The sequence below is a fragment of the Schistocerca americana genome, chromosome 7 (genome assembly GCF_021461395.2).
Source record: "Schistocerca americana isolate TAMUIC-IGC-003095 chromosome 7, iqSchAmer2.1, whole genome shotgun sequence".
In the NCBI taxonomy this organism is placed as follows: domain Eukaryota; kingdom Metazoa; phylum Arthropoda; class Insecta; order Orthoptera; family Acrididae; genus Schistocerca; species Schistocerca americana.
Genome location: NC_060125.1, coordinates 172,192,213 through 172,209,348, shown reverse-complemented (window position 1 = coordinate 172,209,348; position 17,136 = coordinate 172,192,213). Strand labels below are relative to the sequence as shown.

At 38.6% G+C, this 17,136-nt stretch overlaps 1 protein-coding gene across 1 annotated transcript in view; it reads left to right on the top strand.

Moving 5' to 3' along the window:
* The window catches only part of LOC124622825 (RNA polymerase II elongation factor Ell-like), a 384,934-nt gene extending 376,840 nt beyond the window's left edge, over positions 1 to 8,094 (top strand). Inside the window, exons 12-13 of the mRNA XM_047148616.1 lie at positions 7,001 to 7,172; positions 7,278 to 8,094. Of these exons, the coding sequence (XP_047004572.1) occupies positions 7,001 to 7,172; positions 7,278 to 7,466 (361 nt within the window). The 3' untranslated portion in view covers positions 7,467 to 8,094. The remainder of the gene's footprint in view (positions 1 to 7,000; positions 7,173 to 7,277) is intronic.
* Positions 8,095 to 17,136: the final 9,042 nt, after the last annotated feature.

Below are 17,136 nucleotides of genomic sequence, written 5' to 3'. Positions count from 1 at the left end.
GGAAAGCAGATTTTCTGTGTTCATCTGCGACAGACCGGCCATTTGAGCCACCTGACAATGAAAGACTTGTTTTGGAAAGTAACATCCCTAGTATAGTTCCAGGTACAGTTGCTCCACTTTTTCTGATGTCTTCTAGCGATCCAGTTCCTTCAACTTCTGGTATCTCTAGTGGTAATCTCATTTCTTCTTGTCCTTATGAACAAGAACTCCTAGAAGAATTATCTGTGTCTCCTGAAGCCTTGCTTCCATTCCCATAGTGTGGCCCCTGAAAAAGAAATAGTTGTAGCCAAAAGAGAGAAGACTCTTATCGTTACGAGTTCACCTGTAAAGGCTCGTCTGAAATAAGAAGCCTCTGTCACAGAGTAAAAGAAAAAGAGAATGAAGAAACCTACTCCACAAGGACTAAATTCATCGTAAGGTGAATGTACTTAATTGGCATTAGAATAATATGATGTTTCTTAGAACAAAGACATTGAAGAAGATGGGGATTTTTCAGGAATTGAAGCTAGTGACTTCATAATTATAATTAAGTGCGTGGAGTAAAAAAAAAGACTTTATAGCTGTCGAGAGAATTTGTCTTCGTTCTGGCATTCAAGTGATTTCTATAAATCTTCCAATAGATTTGCCAAAATGGATGAAAACGCATTTGTAGCCACTGCTTAAAGACTTGTGTCGAAGATCTGACTTTAAGTTATAATTATCACGAAGTTTGCGATATTTATTTACAGAAATGTGTTTTGTCTCATTTATGTGATAGGTTATTAATTTTTATTCAGTGAAACCACAATTTTCTCATTTCAAGTGACTTTAAAAAAATGACGTAAAATGAGAGAAAATATCAAGTTACGTATAGGATCCCTCTTTGCGTTATTGTTTCATATGTGTACATAACATGCATCAAAATACTCGGCAGGATTTTTATTATCCAATAAAGGATTTCTGAATTTTGTACCACGTTTAGCCGCTGGAACTGGTAACTGGGAAGCAAAAACTTTTTTGTTAGAAGGAGGTGAAAGCCTGCAACTGTATCATTCATCATTTAAATAATGAAACACTACACTAGCTCCGTACTTTTTCGTTTCGAGGATTTATTCTCACTATCAAGGGCAAATATTTTCGCAAGGATTTTGTGCGAAGTTTACGTATGAGTCGTTTTGCGTATCATGCGCTAATATCGTCTTTTTGAGGTTATAAGAACCTGTCTCTCCTCAATTATGCAGAAAATCACAAACGCGAAACAAGACTCACATAGTTTGTTTGTGAATCATCACAAAAAAGTTCTTACGTGAATATTTGCAACTGACAATGAAAATAAATTTTCGGGACCTGCATGAAATAAAAACATCACTGAACGTCTCTTCAATTAGTTAGACAGGAACTTTGTGCAACGCACAAGAGCAAAGTTACCCCCACAGTAGCGCCAACTGGCGCCACACGTCGCTAAACATTTTAACAACAAATATCCGAAACATGCGTTCACCGCTGTGGTGTCTGAGTGTGTCAGTGTGATGATCAGGAATCGCGCAAGCGCAGCTGAGAAAGTTTGAAAATGGCTGTGATTGGTCACGAACCTACTTACTCCCATCAGCCACCATTCCGAGAGGCAACGGCAGGATATTGGACAATGGCCAGTGCTTCGGCTTTACCGATTGAGAACAGGTGACTAAGCGTGTGAAGAAAGAAGAACACCACCTAACGATAGTAAACACTACTTGAAGACTGTCGCCATGTCAGTGTAAGTTTATGTCTATTACTGAAGTTTTTTATCCACAAAATATTGTTCCATAAAGCGCAAATGTCGGCAAACATTATGTTAACGTAAAATCGGGTGTGAATTAACATTGTGATCAGAGGAAATTTGACGAGAGCGATAAAAATTGCCCTAAAATGGGGTACAACATTAATGCCGGGGACGCAGAAGCTGGGCTTTACTTAAATTGTTACATTTTTAACACAAATTATTACAGATCTCGTGTTATATTTCCTTTCATGAATTACTTGCTATTTGAGTATTCCTAATTATACTAAACAGTTGAAACTAGTTTGTGTCTATTTTATACTTTATCAGTTAGAGACCTTAATAAGCTGATTCATATTGTATCGAAACATTATTACTATGCATTTCAATGCTTCAGTTGCTATTGTAGTCAGAATTTGTGTTCAAATATCAGTAAAAAAAGAAATAGTATCCCCCGACTAGAATGTCGATCAGACACAAGTGCGACCTGTCAAATCATACAACTAACTGGGTGCAACAGTTTGTAGGGATATGAAATGGAACAGTCACATAGGCTTAGTTGCAGGTAAAGCTGGTGACAGACTAAGATTCATTAAGAGAATTCTAGAAAAAAATGTAATCTATCTACAAAAGGAGATTACAGAACACTTCTGTGACCCATCCTACAATATTGCTCAACTTTGTGGGGCCTGTACCATATAAGAGTAATGAGTAATGGGCGACAGTGAATATGTACACAGAGAAGTGTGGCACTAATGATAACAGGTTTTTTTTGAGAAAGTATGACAGAAATGCTGAAAAAACGGAACTGGAAGACTGAAGATAAACACAAACTATCTTGTCAAAGCCTGCTTAAATAGTTTAAAAGGACCAGCACCAAGTGAGAAATCCATGAATATACTACAACCTCATATGTATCACACTCTAGAGGTCGTCAAGAGAGAATTGAACTAATTACGGCTCGCACTGAGGCATTTGAGTCATTCCATGTCAGATCAACACACTTTAAATAAAAATTTTACTTCACCCTCTTACATTTTGCTGAAGGTTGGTGCTGAAACTAAGAAAAATACCAAATTTCAATTTTACTCCTCAAACCATTCCTGAAATATGGTCATGTAAACTTTTCAAAAACTGGCCCAAAATGTGTGAACGGACTTTTTTTAAATTGCCGTAGGAGCTGCCCTAATTGAACTAGAGAACTGGGAAAGGTGTCATTTTGCAGCATTTTTCATGCTCTTTCCAGTGATAGACAAAAAACATAGCTTCTAATTAATAACCTTTTTCAAAATGGTAATTAATATTTTGATTTAATTTTTTTGCAAGAAGTACATAATTGAAAATTTTCAAAATATTTCCTTAACTACTTCATACTGTTGTAAATCACATGGCAAAATATAAATGTGGGATGATGATGGGTTCATTGTTTAAAAAAAATTATTCCGGACTCTTGTTTTTCACTAACGGCCCTAGTTTGACCAAACTGACCTTTAAGGTAGTACGTCAGTAGAGGACCGTATACATAGGGCGTGATGTCTGTACAATAATTCGGAGACTGGAGCCATTGTTGAGATGATGTAGTCTGCATTGTTACCTTCTAAGGTTTTGTGTGCCTTTAGTGCAAATCAACTGTTACCTCTGTGTTGACCAGTCTGTATCTATTATATTTAATAGTTCATTTTCAAGTAAATCTATACATTGAAGGGCAGTTTATAAGTGGTTTTTGTATAAATATGGAACCAAGTAAAAAGTGCAGTGCTGTAAGAGTGCAGTGTTGTAATCCATTGAAGAAGTAAAATCATTTTATTAGAGACCGAAAAAAACTGAGAAATGTCACAACATGGATGCCCAAATTATGTCCTCAAATACCAAGTGGTGCCAAGATTTGTGATAAATGTAGGAAAAATATACCAGAGCCCATCAGTGATGAAAGTGTTGAAGAATCTTCTGGGTCAGAGATAATCATCCGAGACCAAGACCCTGACTTCACTCCAACTTCAGTAGCTGTTAAAACATTTAACACAACACTTCAAGAACTAGGCGAGTCCCCAATTGACAAGAGAAAACTAATATCTAGGCATTACGCCAAATCAAAAGTGAAGAAAATCTCTTCAATGACACGTAAACTTTTTGTTGCTCCTGAAACTTCGTCAGATACTGATACCGATGAATCCGTTCTTTAAAATCTTAAAAGAAACTTTAAAAATTCTATAAGTACTCAAAAAAACTGATTCTTACAAGTTTACCTGAAAAGTGGAGTGTCAGGAAAATGAGGGAATTTAATGCTCCTAATTACATTGTTCGGCAGTCCAAAAAAATTTTGAAAGAGAGAGGATTCATGGAAGGTCCAAAACCAGGGAAGTGTTTACCAACAGAAACTGTCAAAATTGTACATACATTTTATGAAAATGATAAAGTTAGCAGGGCAATGCCAGGTATTAAAGATTGTGTGACAATTACAGAAACAAGTGGAAATGAAACAAAAATATCAAACGACTTATTTTGTGTAACCTTAAAGAAGCTTACAAACATTTTAAAGACAAGTTTCCTAGCATAAAAATAGGTTTCTCTAAATTTGCTGCGTTGAGACCAAAACATTGTGTATTGGCTGGCGCGAGTGGCACACACACACTGTCTGCATGTGCACAACTCACCAAAACATAAAATTAATGATAGAAAATGCCAAACTAAATACAGTAACGAGCAGCAGCTTAAACAATTATAAGCAGTGCATTGCAAAAATGCTTTGCAACCCATCATCAGTGGATTGGAACATGGGAAACTGTGAATACTGCCCAGGAGAAACTGTCATACGTAAAATTTTAAGACTCTTTTTCATGAAAACTTAATTGAACAAGTTCAGTTCCAACAGTGGATGTCAGTTGACTGATGTAATTTGGAAATTGTTCAGAAAACTTCTGAAGAATTCATAGATTTATTTTGTAGTAAGATGTCGACTTTGATTCGGCATGACTTCATTGCCAAGCAACAACGAACATTCCGTAACTCCACAAGAGAAAACCTTATGGAATCTGAATTTGTTGTCATATGTGATTTTTCAGAAAATTATAGTATAGTTCTACAGGATGAAGCTCTGAGTTTCCACTGGACAAGACAACAGATTACCATGCACCCTTTTGTTATATATTACAAACAGGAAGACAAAATTGAGCATATGAGCTTTGTCATTGTTTCTGATTGCCTGGAGCACAATACAACTGCGGTTTAAACCTTTCAAAAGAAGCTAACTTCATATCTAACAAATAAATTTCAAAAGATTCCAAAAAAGATATACTATTATTCTGACAGTTCTGCCGCTCAGTATAAAAATAAGAAAAACTTCCTGAACCTTTGCCTTCATTAGGAAGACTTCAACATAAAAGCTGAGTGGCACTTTTCAGCCACAGCACATGGGAAAGGGCCTTGCGATGGAGTAGGGGGTTCAGTAAAGAGACTGGCAGCTCGTGTAAGTTTGCAAAGGCCATACCAAAATAAGATCCAAACAGCACGAGATATATTTGAGTGGGCAGTAGATAATATCACAAATGTTGATTTTGCATATTCCACTCAAGAAGACTACGCTGCTTCAGAAATATTCTTAAAAAGCCGACTTGAAGAGGCATTGACAATCAAAGGAACACAGCAATTTCACACTTTCATTCCCAACACTACATCAAAATTAATTGTCAAATACTTCCTCACGTGACATACAGAGTTGGGAGAGGGCAGTAACTAAATCACCAGACAAACTGAAGTTACAAGATGTATCAGGCTATGTCACCACTGTATATGGCAGAAACTGGTGACTTGGGTACATTTTAGAAAAAAACGAAGAACTTGATGAAGTGAAAATAACTTTTCTTCATCCATGTGGACCAGGTAAGTCGTTCTCTTATCCTGGATGTTCTCACAAATGTGAATCCATTTATTCCTACAGGGAGAACATACATTCTTAATGAAAGTGATGTAAACCAAACCCAGTCAGCTTTATTAAAATGTAATATGTGAAGTTCCTAGACAGTTTATTGGGAAACTGCTTTCAACTCAAAACTTAATTTTTGTGTCAGGTTAGTGTTAATGTATATTTTATAGAAAGTTGTTTCAAAATTATTGTTAGTACCTATTGTGTTAAATTTAGCTATGTACAGATACCTCTTACTTACAAACAAGCATTACGTATTTAATTTGTTTAATAGTTCCATTTCAAACATCATTGACCAGAACTATTATGTAAATACTTGTACTTATTCATACTTTATTTCAGTTTGTAGTTAAATGCTCAATTTCTTGTTTTTGTTATATCGGTTAATATATTGTTAGTGAAGTTGTATGAAATTAAAATAAGCAGTCAACTTAATTATAAAATATGCTGATTAGTTTTCGTTTAATAAGGTGATGTTTTGATATTTCTAATACTTTTTTTACTTACCTTTCAGTATATTTTAAAGAAGTTCCTGTTTGTTAAAGGTCAATTTGGTCAAACTAGGGCCAGTGAAAAACAAGAGTCTGGAATATTTTTTTAACAATGAACCCATCATCATCCCAGATTTATATTTTGCCATGTGATTTACAATAGTATGAAGTAGTTATGGAAATATTTTGAAAATTTTCAGTTATGTACTTTTTGTAAAAAAAAATTAAAATTAAATCAGAATATAAATTAGTATTTGGAAAAGGTTATTAATTAGAAGCTATGTTTTGTTGTATATCCCTGGAAAGAGCATGCAAAATGACACCATTCCCAGTTCTCTAGCTCGATTAGGGCAGCTCCTAGGACAATTTAAAAAAAGTCCGTTCACACATTTTTGGCTGTTTTTGAAAAGTTTACATAGCCATATTTCAGGAATGGTTTGAGATAAAAAATTGAAATTTGGTATTTTTCTTAGTCTCAGTGCCCACTATAACAACTTTCAGCAAAATCTAAGAGGGTGAGGTAAAATAGGTGTTGATTTGACATGGAATGACTCATTTAAGCAATGGCAACATATAAATACACTTCATATATGACTCGCATTGGGAAGAAGCCCCAATAACTGGTACACTGTGAGAACATATTTCTTTTCTGTGTAAATTATCTTTGTAGTTCTTAATGTTATTTTCAACTTCTATATTACATTGGACATTAGAGTGAGTATGCTTGATATTTCTAGTGGATATTATGGTAACAAATTAGGAAAAATTTTTTTCTGACTCAGTTTGTCACACTAAATCAGTAAATTGTAGAAATCCTTTCAGTCCATTAACTGTTACTAATTTTTACAGGAATTACACAAAAATAATGAACAGGGAGCAATGGAGTAAATATAAAGCCGACTTCAATGCAGATTATTCAGAATACAGAAGACTTCACTCTGAAGTTGAAAAAGTTTCCCAGAGATTTGCTGATTTAGAAAAGAGCTTAAAGCAACAAGTAAAGTTTAGCCCTGAATGGAAGGTATGATTAGAGATGAACTTGGAAAGCTTTCAGTTTTAAGTAATAGGTAGTTAAATCAATTACATTTCTTGAATGTATTACCATTCTCAAACTTTGTTTTTACAGAGCATACAAAAACAAATTATTCAGGAATATGAGGAAACAAAGCGTGATCAGGAGTTCCAAGATGCCAAGAAGAGGTTTCAGTATCTGCATGAAAAACTGTCACTCATCAAACGCCTGGTTTCTGAATACAATGCAGCACAGAATTATACTGACCCTTACCTCACTCAGCACATGAAATGCTGCCTGTAACGTTCCAAGGGCGATCAGTTGAGCAAGAATCTCATTGTGGTGAACTGACATTGTGCTTAGTACTTTCTTGCAAGTTTCATTACACATTTCAAAATGTAGCATAGTAATTCCTATCATACTTGTCACATATACTAAGGGCTGTTGGTCTGGAGAGGATAATGTGTGCAGTTATGATGACTGAAAGTTTTAAAAAATAGAGGACATTAAGTCAGTATTGGATATAGCCTTCGTACTGTGTTGTATGGTTATTTGCTTAACTTGAAAGGTTGAAGAGTTAACTTAAGAGGATTTTTACTTTTCCTGTCAAGGATGTTGTTTTGATTTTGAAATGTGTGACGAACTGAATTTCAGGCTTCCTTCGTAATTGGTAAATGTAAGAAATTTTTGCAGACTTAAGCTCATTGTCAAGTCATAGATTGCAGTCAGAAAGATTGTTTTTGCTTGCAACGTCACCATGAAGAAAGTGGAATAATGAGCTGTGCATTTATTTTTGGATAATTGTTAATATTAATTACACAATCCTGATACATTCACAGTGGGACAATAATATCTTGTTAATTACTGGGAACATATATGTGAGGTGGTGCTGTATCTACATAAAAGTGAAGAAAAATCAATATCTTTCCAATGTTAATGTATTTTATTCCTGAGATTGATTGTCATAAAAAGAGAAAGTAATTGAAAGTCCCATATGTCTACACAACCTTTCCACTGTTCTCTCTCCTCAGAGTATGGTATGGGCCATCACTGTAAAATTATGTTGGCTCCAGATGTGAGAACAGGCATCAAAAATGTAGGTGATATACTGCAATTTGAAGTACTGTATTTTTTAACCATTTGCACTTCTTAATTTATTTAAAAGTGTGCCCCATACAGTTAGGTGTTTTTACATTCGATAAAATTTAAAATCCCAGTTAATAGAAATAACTAGATCAAAAATTATTTGTGTTGTTAACAGCTTGTGGTGGGAGAGGTAAGATAATGATATGAATCATATAAATGCACAGAGTATTGTCTATTATGAATATTTAATTAATCTAAATGTACTGCTCATGTAATGCCAAGAAAGTATTCGCAGAACTATATTTTCTGTTTGTATAGCATTTCTTAATTTATTCAGAACTCGTCTAAGGATAGTCTTGTGACAGCTAAAAAAATTATTGTGATGGGATGGACAAAGTTTACTTAAAGCTCTTCCACAGAATACTGTTTCCTGAAAATGTGGATATTAGAATTGGTATTATTGGCACTAATTGCTGGTACACTGCTTATGTAATACATTGAACAAACAAAGACCAATCTGAAATTTTTGAGCAGTTTTACACATATGATGTAATGAATTTTAGTCGCAGTATTTGGTACTGTGAACTAGAGAACATTTTCATGTGAAAATTCTTGCATGAGTTGTGGTTGCGAAGAATGTACATGTGTTGCATAATGAACTGAAGGTACCATAAAAAAAGCTCCAATAAGTTTAATTGCATTAAAAATCTAAAAGTGCCTGGGTTTTGTATGAGAAAGTGTGGCTTTTCACTAAATAAAAAATTCATGTTTTAAGACAACAGTACAAAACTTTAAAATTATTTTCCATGTCATTTACATGAAACTGGAATAATCCCAGTAAATAAACAGTGCAAGTGTGCTGGTGCCTAGGTAAATTTATATGACAGAGGGAGAGACATGAGACAGAGGTTTATTTTGAAATTGCTGAAACTCAGACATTTTGGATAACAGTCAGAATAAGAAATCCCAATATGTTGGCCAAATCTATAACTCAGTATCACTATACTACCCCATTTTAAAAAAATAAATTTTGTGATGTGGTACTTTAGCACCAGAGTTCTGAAAGCAGTGCATATTGTGTGTTTGTTTCTTTCTATAAATGTGTTAAATGTGTGTATGAAATCTCCACAAAATGAAATTAATTGTATATGTATGAGTACCGTGTAAAATATTCTGTTGGCCATCATGGAATTGGAAGACCATACTTTTGTTCTTATAACTTGTTATTACTCGTGCAATAAGTCAAATTTCATGTCCTTGCACCTTACTATATATATATATATATATATATATATATATATATATATATATATATATATGCTCTTTAGATGATGTGTTTATTATTTGCATATAGAGTATGTTTATGTAGCAGACTGGTCAAAACATGCGATACTATCTTTTGTAATCATTCTATTGTAATAACAGAAGTTAGACATTTGTGGGAAATTAATAAAAAATGTTTCATCCTCGCAATTATTTTTAGTTTTTTTTTCTTGCTCCATAAGTTACAAAATGAAATTCAATTAGTATTGCCAGATGTGCCCTTTATGCGTATACTAGTGAAAGTGATTACATTGGTCAGTGATATTCCAGATATTCTGTGCAATCCATGATTGATTCATTTGTTTGAAGTGGGTGTGGCTTTTTGTGAATGACATGAAGTGGCTGGAGTTAAATATTCTTTCAGTTATGTATGTATTAACAAAATCATGTAAATTATCTGGCTTGTGGACAATGAATAATCAGAATGTTTAAACCATATCATGAAAACGGTTAGATAGTTATCAACTGTATGTATATATTAAAAATCTTTTAGATATTGCTACAGATAATTGTGAGAAACGTGACAGAGAAGATTTAATGACCGAAGTACAGTACTAAGTGAAATAACAGTGCAGAATTCACTTATTGGGTAAAGTTTGTTCACAACTCTTTGTAAGTTGCTGATGAATGCTTCTCCTGATGAAGTGAATTAATGTTATGAGTCAGTATATTAAGCTGCAAGAATGCTGTTGATGGAAATAATGGAAGATAAATACTTTATATGTAATGTACTTTTAATTGTGATGTATTTATTTTATTTTATATTAATATGCAGCAGATTTGCTGTGAACTATTGTAACTTGACTGATGCTGATGTGAGAGAGAAGGGAGTGAGAACTGCCCTGCCACCATTGCTCAAGGGTTAACTACAGTGAAATGTAGGGAAAAGTTTAATGTAGTGATTAAATGGCATTATTATTACTATTATTATTATTATTATTATTATTATTATTAGTAGTAGTAGTAGTAGTAGTAGTAGTAGTATATTATGACTATTATTATTACTATCTGTATAGTGTTTTATAAAACAGATTTCAGTCAATAATATGCATTATGTCTCCTTTTATTATTGTGTTCTGCTTTTGAGATTTTTCATGAAAATGTTAAAAACATGTGCCTCTTTGTCCAGGGACTGTGTAATTATGCCAGTTAGTACTTATTCTCATTGTTGGTGTAAGTACTTTTCTGCTGGTAAGAATTTATTTCTTCGTTCATCCGTAGACAAATATCTTTGTATAGATGTCGTAATCTCACGTGTGTGTGTCTTTATCACTGAATTACCTAAAGCAGGCAAAACATGTTTCAAACAAGAGAAATGAAGATTCCTCTGGTAATACCTTATTTTTAGATGTAGATTTCATGGAGTAAATTACAAACTGCAATGCATTGTGTTGCTTAAAAGTACACTCTGGCCCTTTTCTCTGCTTTGTAGTTGGTAAACTTGATCTTTTATTTGCAATAATTTTATGTTTAATGAAATCTTTAATGGAGTAAAAACTGTTTTTTAGTAAATGTTTTTTAAGATTTCTTAAATTTATTGTGTTTCTTTATGTTTTGATATATTTTAACAGTTTATTATATATCTTGACCCTTGGTTAAAAAGAAGTCCATGCTCTATTCATTTAAGTACAAGCATTTACTACATTTGGCTTGATAATCATGTATAGAGCTGTTTTGCTGTATGTTGCTCAACTTTTTTTTTAATATAAAACTGCAGTTTGAAACACATTAACTTGTAACTGTCAGAATACCCCATTTCTTGAATAGCTCAATGCAGTGGGCTCTTTTGTGGCTCTTTCTCATTCTGGTGGCTCATTTTTGCAATTTGAATACATTTTCCACATTCTGAGCATCTACACCCCAGAATATAATATCACAGCTGATGTTAAAATGTATGTGTGCAAATTATGGTGGTTTTAGGCATGAGCTACTGTGATTAATATTTGTAAGGCATAGCATACTGTGCTAATTTTTTCCAAGTACAGTGATATGTTCATCTGAATTGAATTGTTGGACATACATACCTAAAAATTTTATAGCACTATGGTTTCAGTATGTACTTCTAGTTTTGTTGTATTAGATTTTTTTATGTAGATGTTATTGTTAGTGTTTTTTACATTAAGGGCTACTTGATTGTTATGTGATCAGTTGTGGACAGCTGTAAGTGTCTTTTCAACTTTTACTTCTAACATTTCTGGTGTCATATCTGTAATTATCATGTTGCTGTCATCAGCAAATATCCCCCCAGGGGGCTCGTCACTTTTTGGCAGGTTTGTGCTTGGCTACCATGGGGCCCCAGCCTTTGCAGCACTTTTTCCCTTCCATGCTGCATGTCTATCCTCTTGCTATTCTTTTTCCCCTCCCTTGGGGAACATGTCTGGTGTATTATTGGGAATGTTCTACATTCTGTTGCTGACCTGCGAACAATCTCAACTTTCTTTTTGGCTCCTTTTCTCCTTTCTTTGTTTCCTTTCTTCTCTTGTTCCTCCTCTTCGGTGTTTGAGGATCCTCATTTTTCTTCCTCCTTTTCCCTGTGCGCTCCTGAAGGCCGGCCCACATGTCTGATGCGTAAAAGGTGACTGGGTAATGTGTAATTCCCAGCCCCGGGTCGACAGGTGGAGTTCCCACGTATCCCCTGGTACAGGCCAGGCCCAGGGAGGGGTGATGAGCTGTAAGCTTCTCAGATTGCCCATTGGTCCCTCTGTCAGGTGTTCGGGAGGTGTGACCTGAGGTGTGAACAATCACCTAAGGTGGGAGAACCCCTGTGTGTAGGGGCCCCCAGCTGGAAGGAGTGTGCCATTAGAGACGCTGGCAATCATGGGGATTTCCTCGCAATGAGTCATTCATTCTCTCCATTGACATTGGCGAAATGAAAACTTAATGAGGCTACTGATTTGAAGACCATTCCTGCTGCACCGCGGTTCCTTGTTGTCATGTACTGAAGATGGTCAGTCCTTCGCCATGGTCAATCCGTTTATTATTCAAAAAAGCGTTGATGCCATTGATGGCCCTGTGAAATCCTGCTCTCGTTTACGGAATGGCACTTTGCTTTTGGAGACTGCTTCTGAGACTCGAGCACAACTACTTCTTGCTGCCCTGCTTCTCCATGGCTACCCTGTTTGTGTGGAGGCACATAGAACTTTGAATTCTCTCTTGTGGTATAGTTTAGAATGGGCTGCTGGACATTCTGACTGAGGCTGAAATACTATCTTACCTCTCCGATCTGGGTGTGATTGCCATTCATCGTGTCATGAAAAAGGTCGATTCTTCCTTGGTGCCCACCCGCACTCTTTTTCTTACTTTTGATACGGAGGTGCTGCCATCCATGATTAAAGCAGGCTACGAAATCATCTCAGTCCGGCTCCACATTCCGAATCTGATGCGCTGTTATTAGTGTCATCGATTCAATCACACTAGAACATCTTGTCGACACCTGGCCAAATCCGTAACCTGTGGCAGGGATGCACACAAGGGCGAATGTCCGCCTCCTTCTCCCCACTGTATCAATTGCAATGGCGGCCATGCCGCATCCTCCCAGGATTGTCTCGTGTATCTCGACGAGTGGGCTGTTAAAGAGATTCGGCTAAAGGAATATGTGCCTTACCCAGTAGCTCGCAAGTTATTGGCTAGCCGCAAACCCTGTGTTCCACTATCTGGCACTTACAGTTCAGTTCTTGTTACCCCTTGCTCCATGAAGGACATGGCTACACAGACATATGACCTCAAATTTGGCTCTGAGGTTGTGAATTCACCCAGTGTTAAGGTAGCATCACCGTCCCCCTGTCCTGCTGTGCAACAAACTGTCAAACTCACCTTGTGAAGTGAAGCTACCCACTACACAACCGGCAGGCAGGAAAGGCCAGAAGGAGTAATCCCGGGAAGACTTCCTCCGTCCCTCAGCCAACCAACACCCAAGTCTTCCTCTAAGCAGAAGGGCTCGAAGAAGTCCGCTAAAGACAAACGGTCTTCCCCTTCACCAACTCGAAGATCCTGCTCGACGGTGTCGTCACTTGGTCGTTTAGCCCGGCCAGTGTGTGTCTCGCTGGTGCGCACCACCAACAGTTTTTTGGCATTGGATTTCACCGACCGACTGCACAAGCATAACGACGCTTGTGTGGACCCTATGGAACAGGATCCTCCTGCTTCTGTGCCCTGCAGTAGTGACTCTCCACCGGTTGTCCCTCGGCAGACACTGAGTTGACACCCCTACATCCCTTCCTCCTCATGACTGTCCTCCAATGGAACATTCGCGGCCTTTGGTCCCACAAAGAGAATTTGTGGCTGCTTCTAGCATCCCCTCGTACTTTGCCTTCAGGAAATGAAATTGCGTCCTCAAGACTGCTTTGAGCTTCCACATTACTTACTGATCTGTTTTGACCTTCCCCCTGAGGTCGGCATCCCATCTCATGGGGCGTCATGCTGCTTATACGGGATGACCTTCATAGTCAACCCATCTCCCTCACTACCCGTCTTCTGGCTGTTGACTTCCCCAACCTGACTTTCTCCCTCTGTACCATTTATGTACCTCTGTCCTTCAGTGTCACCAGGGCTGACTTCTTTCAGCTTATTGGGCAGCTACCTTCACCGATTTTGCTACTCAGTGACTTTAATGCACATCATCCCCTTTGTGGTTCTCCCAGGGCCTGTCAGAGAGGTGCCCTCTTGGCAGACATTCTTAACTAACTCAACCCCTTCGGCCTTGACACTGGTGCACCCACTTTTCTTTCTGACTCCTCACACACCTATTCCCATTTGGTCCTATCATTGAGCGCTGCCCAGCGTGCCCCTCGTCTTGAATGTTCCGTTCTTTCTGACGCCTACTCGAGTGACCACTTCCTGTGTGCTCTCTGTCTGCTGACTCCTACACCATCCACATGCATGCTCAAATGGCAGCTTACTAAGGCTGACTGTCAACTGTCATCCTCCCTGGCGACCTTTGCAGAACAGGATTTCCTCAGTTGTGATGACCAGGTGGACTATCTCACAAATGTTATTTGTACTGCTACAGAACGTACCATTCCTTGCACTTCCTCTTTACCACGTGTCCCAGTCCCTTGGTGGACTGAGGCATGCCGCGACACAGTTCGTGGATGGAGACGTGCTCTCCGCATTTTTAACCGCCGCCCTTCACTGGCAAACTGCAGTCATTATAAACAGATGCGTGCAAAGTGTCGGCGAGTTCTTCGGGATAGCAAAAGAGCTGGTTTGACACCTTCCTCTGTTGTGTGTGCCAACCTCCAACGGCTCTCTGGAACCAAGATCCATTCCCCCATTTCCGGCCTGACAGTAAGTGCCGATGTCATAGTGGATCCTATTGCTATCTCAAACACCTTGGGACACCTTTTGCAGAAGTTTCGAGCTCTTCCCACTATCACCCAGGAAACGGGTGGAGAAGGCTTGGGCGATACCCTTCTCTTTTCCAAATCGTGCTACAATGCCGCCTTCACAATTAGGGAGCTAGATCATGCTCTCAGTTCATCCCAGTCCTCTGACCCAGGGCCAAACGCTATCCATATTCAGATGTTGCCGCACCTCTCTCTTGCGGGCAAGCACTTTCTGCTTAACACATACAACCACATCTGGGCTTAGGGCACATTTCCTGGACCCTGGTGTGAAGCCACAGTCGTATCCATACCTAAGCTCGGTAAGGACAAAAACCTTCCTTCCAGCTACTGCCCAAACACTCTTACCAGTTGTGTTTGCAAGATGATGGAACAAATGATTCATGCCCAGGTGGTATGGTGGCTCGAATCTCGCCATTTACTCACAAATGCACAGTGTGGATATCGAGCGCAGCGTTCTGCAGTTGACCATCTCATTACTTTGTCCACCCATTTCATGAATGGTTTTCTGTGGAAATCCCACACTGGCAGTGTTTTTTCGATTTGGAGAAGGCCTGTGACACCTGCTGGAGAACTGGTATCCTCCGTACTCTTTACACGTGGCGCTTCCGTGGGCGCCTGCCCTTCTTTCTTAGGCCATATTTACAAGACCGAGTTTTCAAGGTGCGTGTGGGTTCTGCTTTTTCGGACACCTTTATTCAGGAAAATGGTGTGCCTCAGGGTTCTGGCCTGAGTGGCATCCTCTTTGCTATTGCCATGAACCCTACCGTGGCCTGTCTTCCGCCGGGCATCTCCGGCTCCCTTTTTGTCGATGATTTTGCCATCTATTGCAGTTCTCCACAGACGTATCTCACAGAGTGGTGTCTTCAGTGCTGTCTTGACCATCTTCACTCCTGGACCATCGCCAATGGCTTTCACTTTTCCAATGACAAAACCATATCTATGAATTTTTGGCGGTGCAAATGGTTTCTCCCACCATCTCTACATTTTGGGCCTGTTCCCCTTCTGTTCGTTGACACTACGAAATTCCTGGGTCTCATGCTTGATAGGAAACACTCTTGGTTCTCCCAGTCCCTCAGTGTCCTCAATGGTACTTCTTGGGGTGCCGATCGAACCACCCTCCCCTGTTTGTACCGGTCCCTTATCTGTTTGAAACTAGACTATGGGGTGCTTTGTTTATGCATCTGCACGCCCATCCCTTTTACGCTTTCTCAACACTAACCACCATCGTGGCATCCGTTTGGCCACAGGTGCCTTTTACACAAGTCTGGTTGATAGTTTGTATGCTGAAGCTGCTGAGCTACCACTGTCCTACCTCCGTGACTTTCTCCTCAGCAGGTATGCATGCCGTTTGCCATGCATGGTGACCCTTCCTATGCCGCCTCCTTTGATGATCCTTTAGATCATCGGTATGGGACTCGTCCCTCTTCCTCGTTCCTCATGGCGTGTGCTTTTGCCACTTGCTTTGGCGGCCTAACTTCACACTACCTGCAACTTTCCCCATGGGTGTGAACCCTTCACCACCTTGGCTTCGTGAAGCAGCCTGTGTTAACCTTGGCCTTCATTCGCTTCCTAAGGACACTACTCCAGCCTTGGTCTATCGCCTCCAGTTTCACGAACTTAGCGATAGTACCTTCGTATACACTGATGGTTCTCGGACTGACGGGGTCGGGTGTGCATTCATCATTGGCACCCATGTCTTTCGATATTGGCTTCCAGCCAACTCCTCAGTATTCACAGCCGAGATTTTCGCCTTGTATCAAGCCACGGAGTACATCCAGTGACACAGCCTTCCCAATTGTGTCTTATGCTCAGACTCTCAGCGCCCTCCAAAGTCTCTGTGCACTGTACACTGCTCATCCCTTAGTGCAGCGGGTCCAGGAAAACTGTAATGAGAAACAGCATTGGGCCTAACATTCTGCCTTGAGGGTCTATAATGTTCAAATATTTGTGATCTGAAGGATGTTTCACTATTTCATTTGAGCCATTTGAAATTTGGGATGTTTCTACACTTTGCACTCTTGTCTGCTAGGTGAGACATAAACTATTTACTTATAGCCCTCCTTATTCCCAGTGCTTAAAGTTTACCTAGAAATATTTCTTGATCAATTGTGTCAAATACTTTACTGTTACGTGCTCTCCTTTATTGAGGGCTTGTAAAACTACTGTTGTAAATTATGTTATAGCAGCTTCTGTTCCCTTTCTGTACCAGAAACCAAACT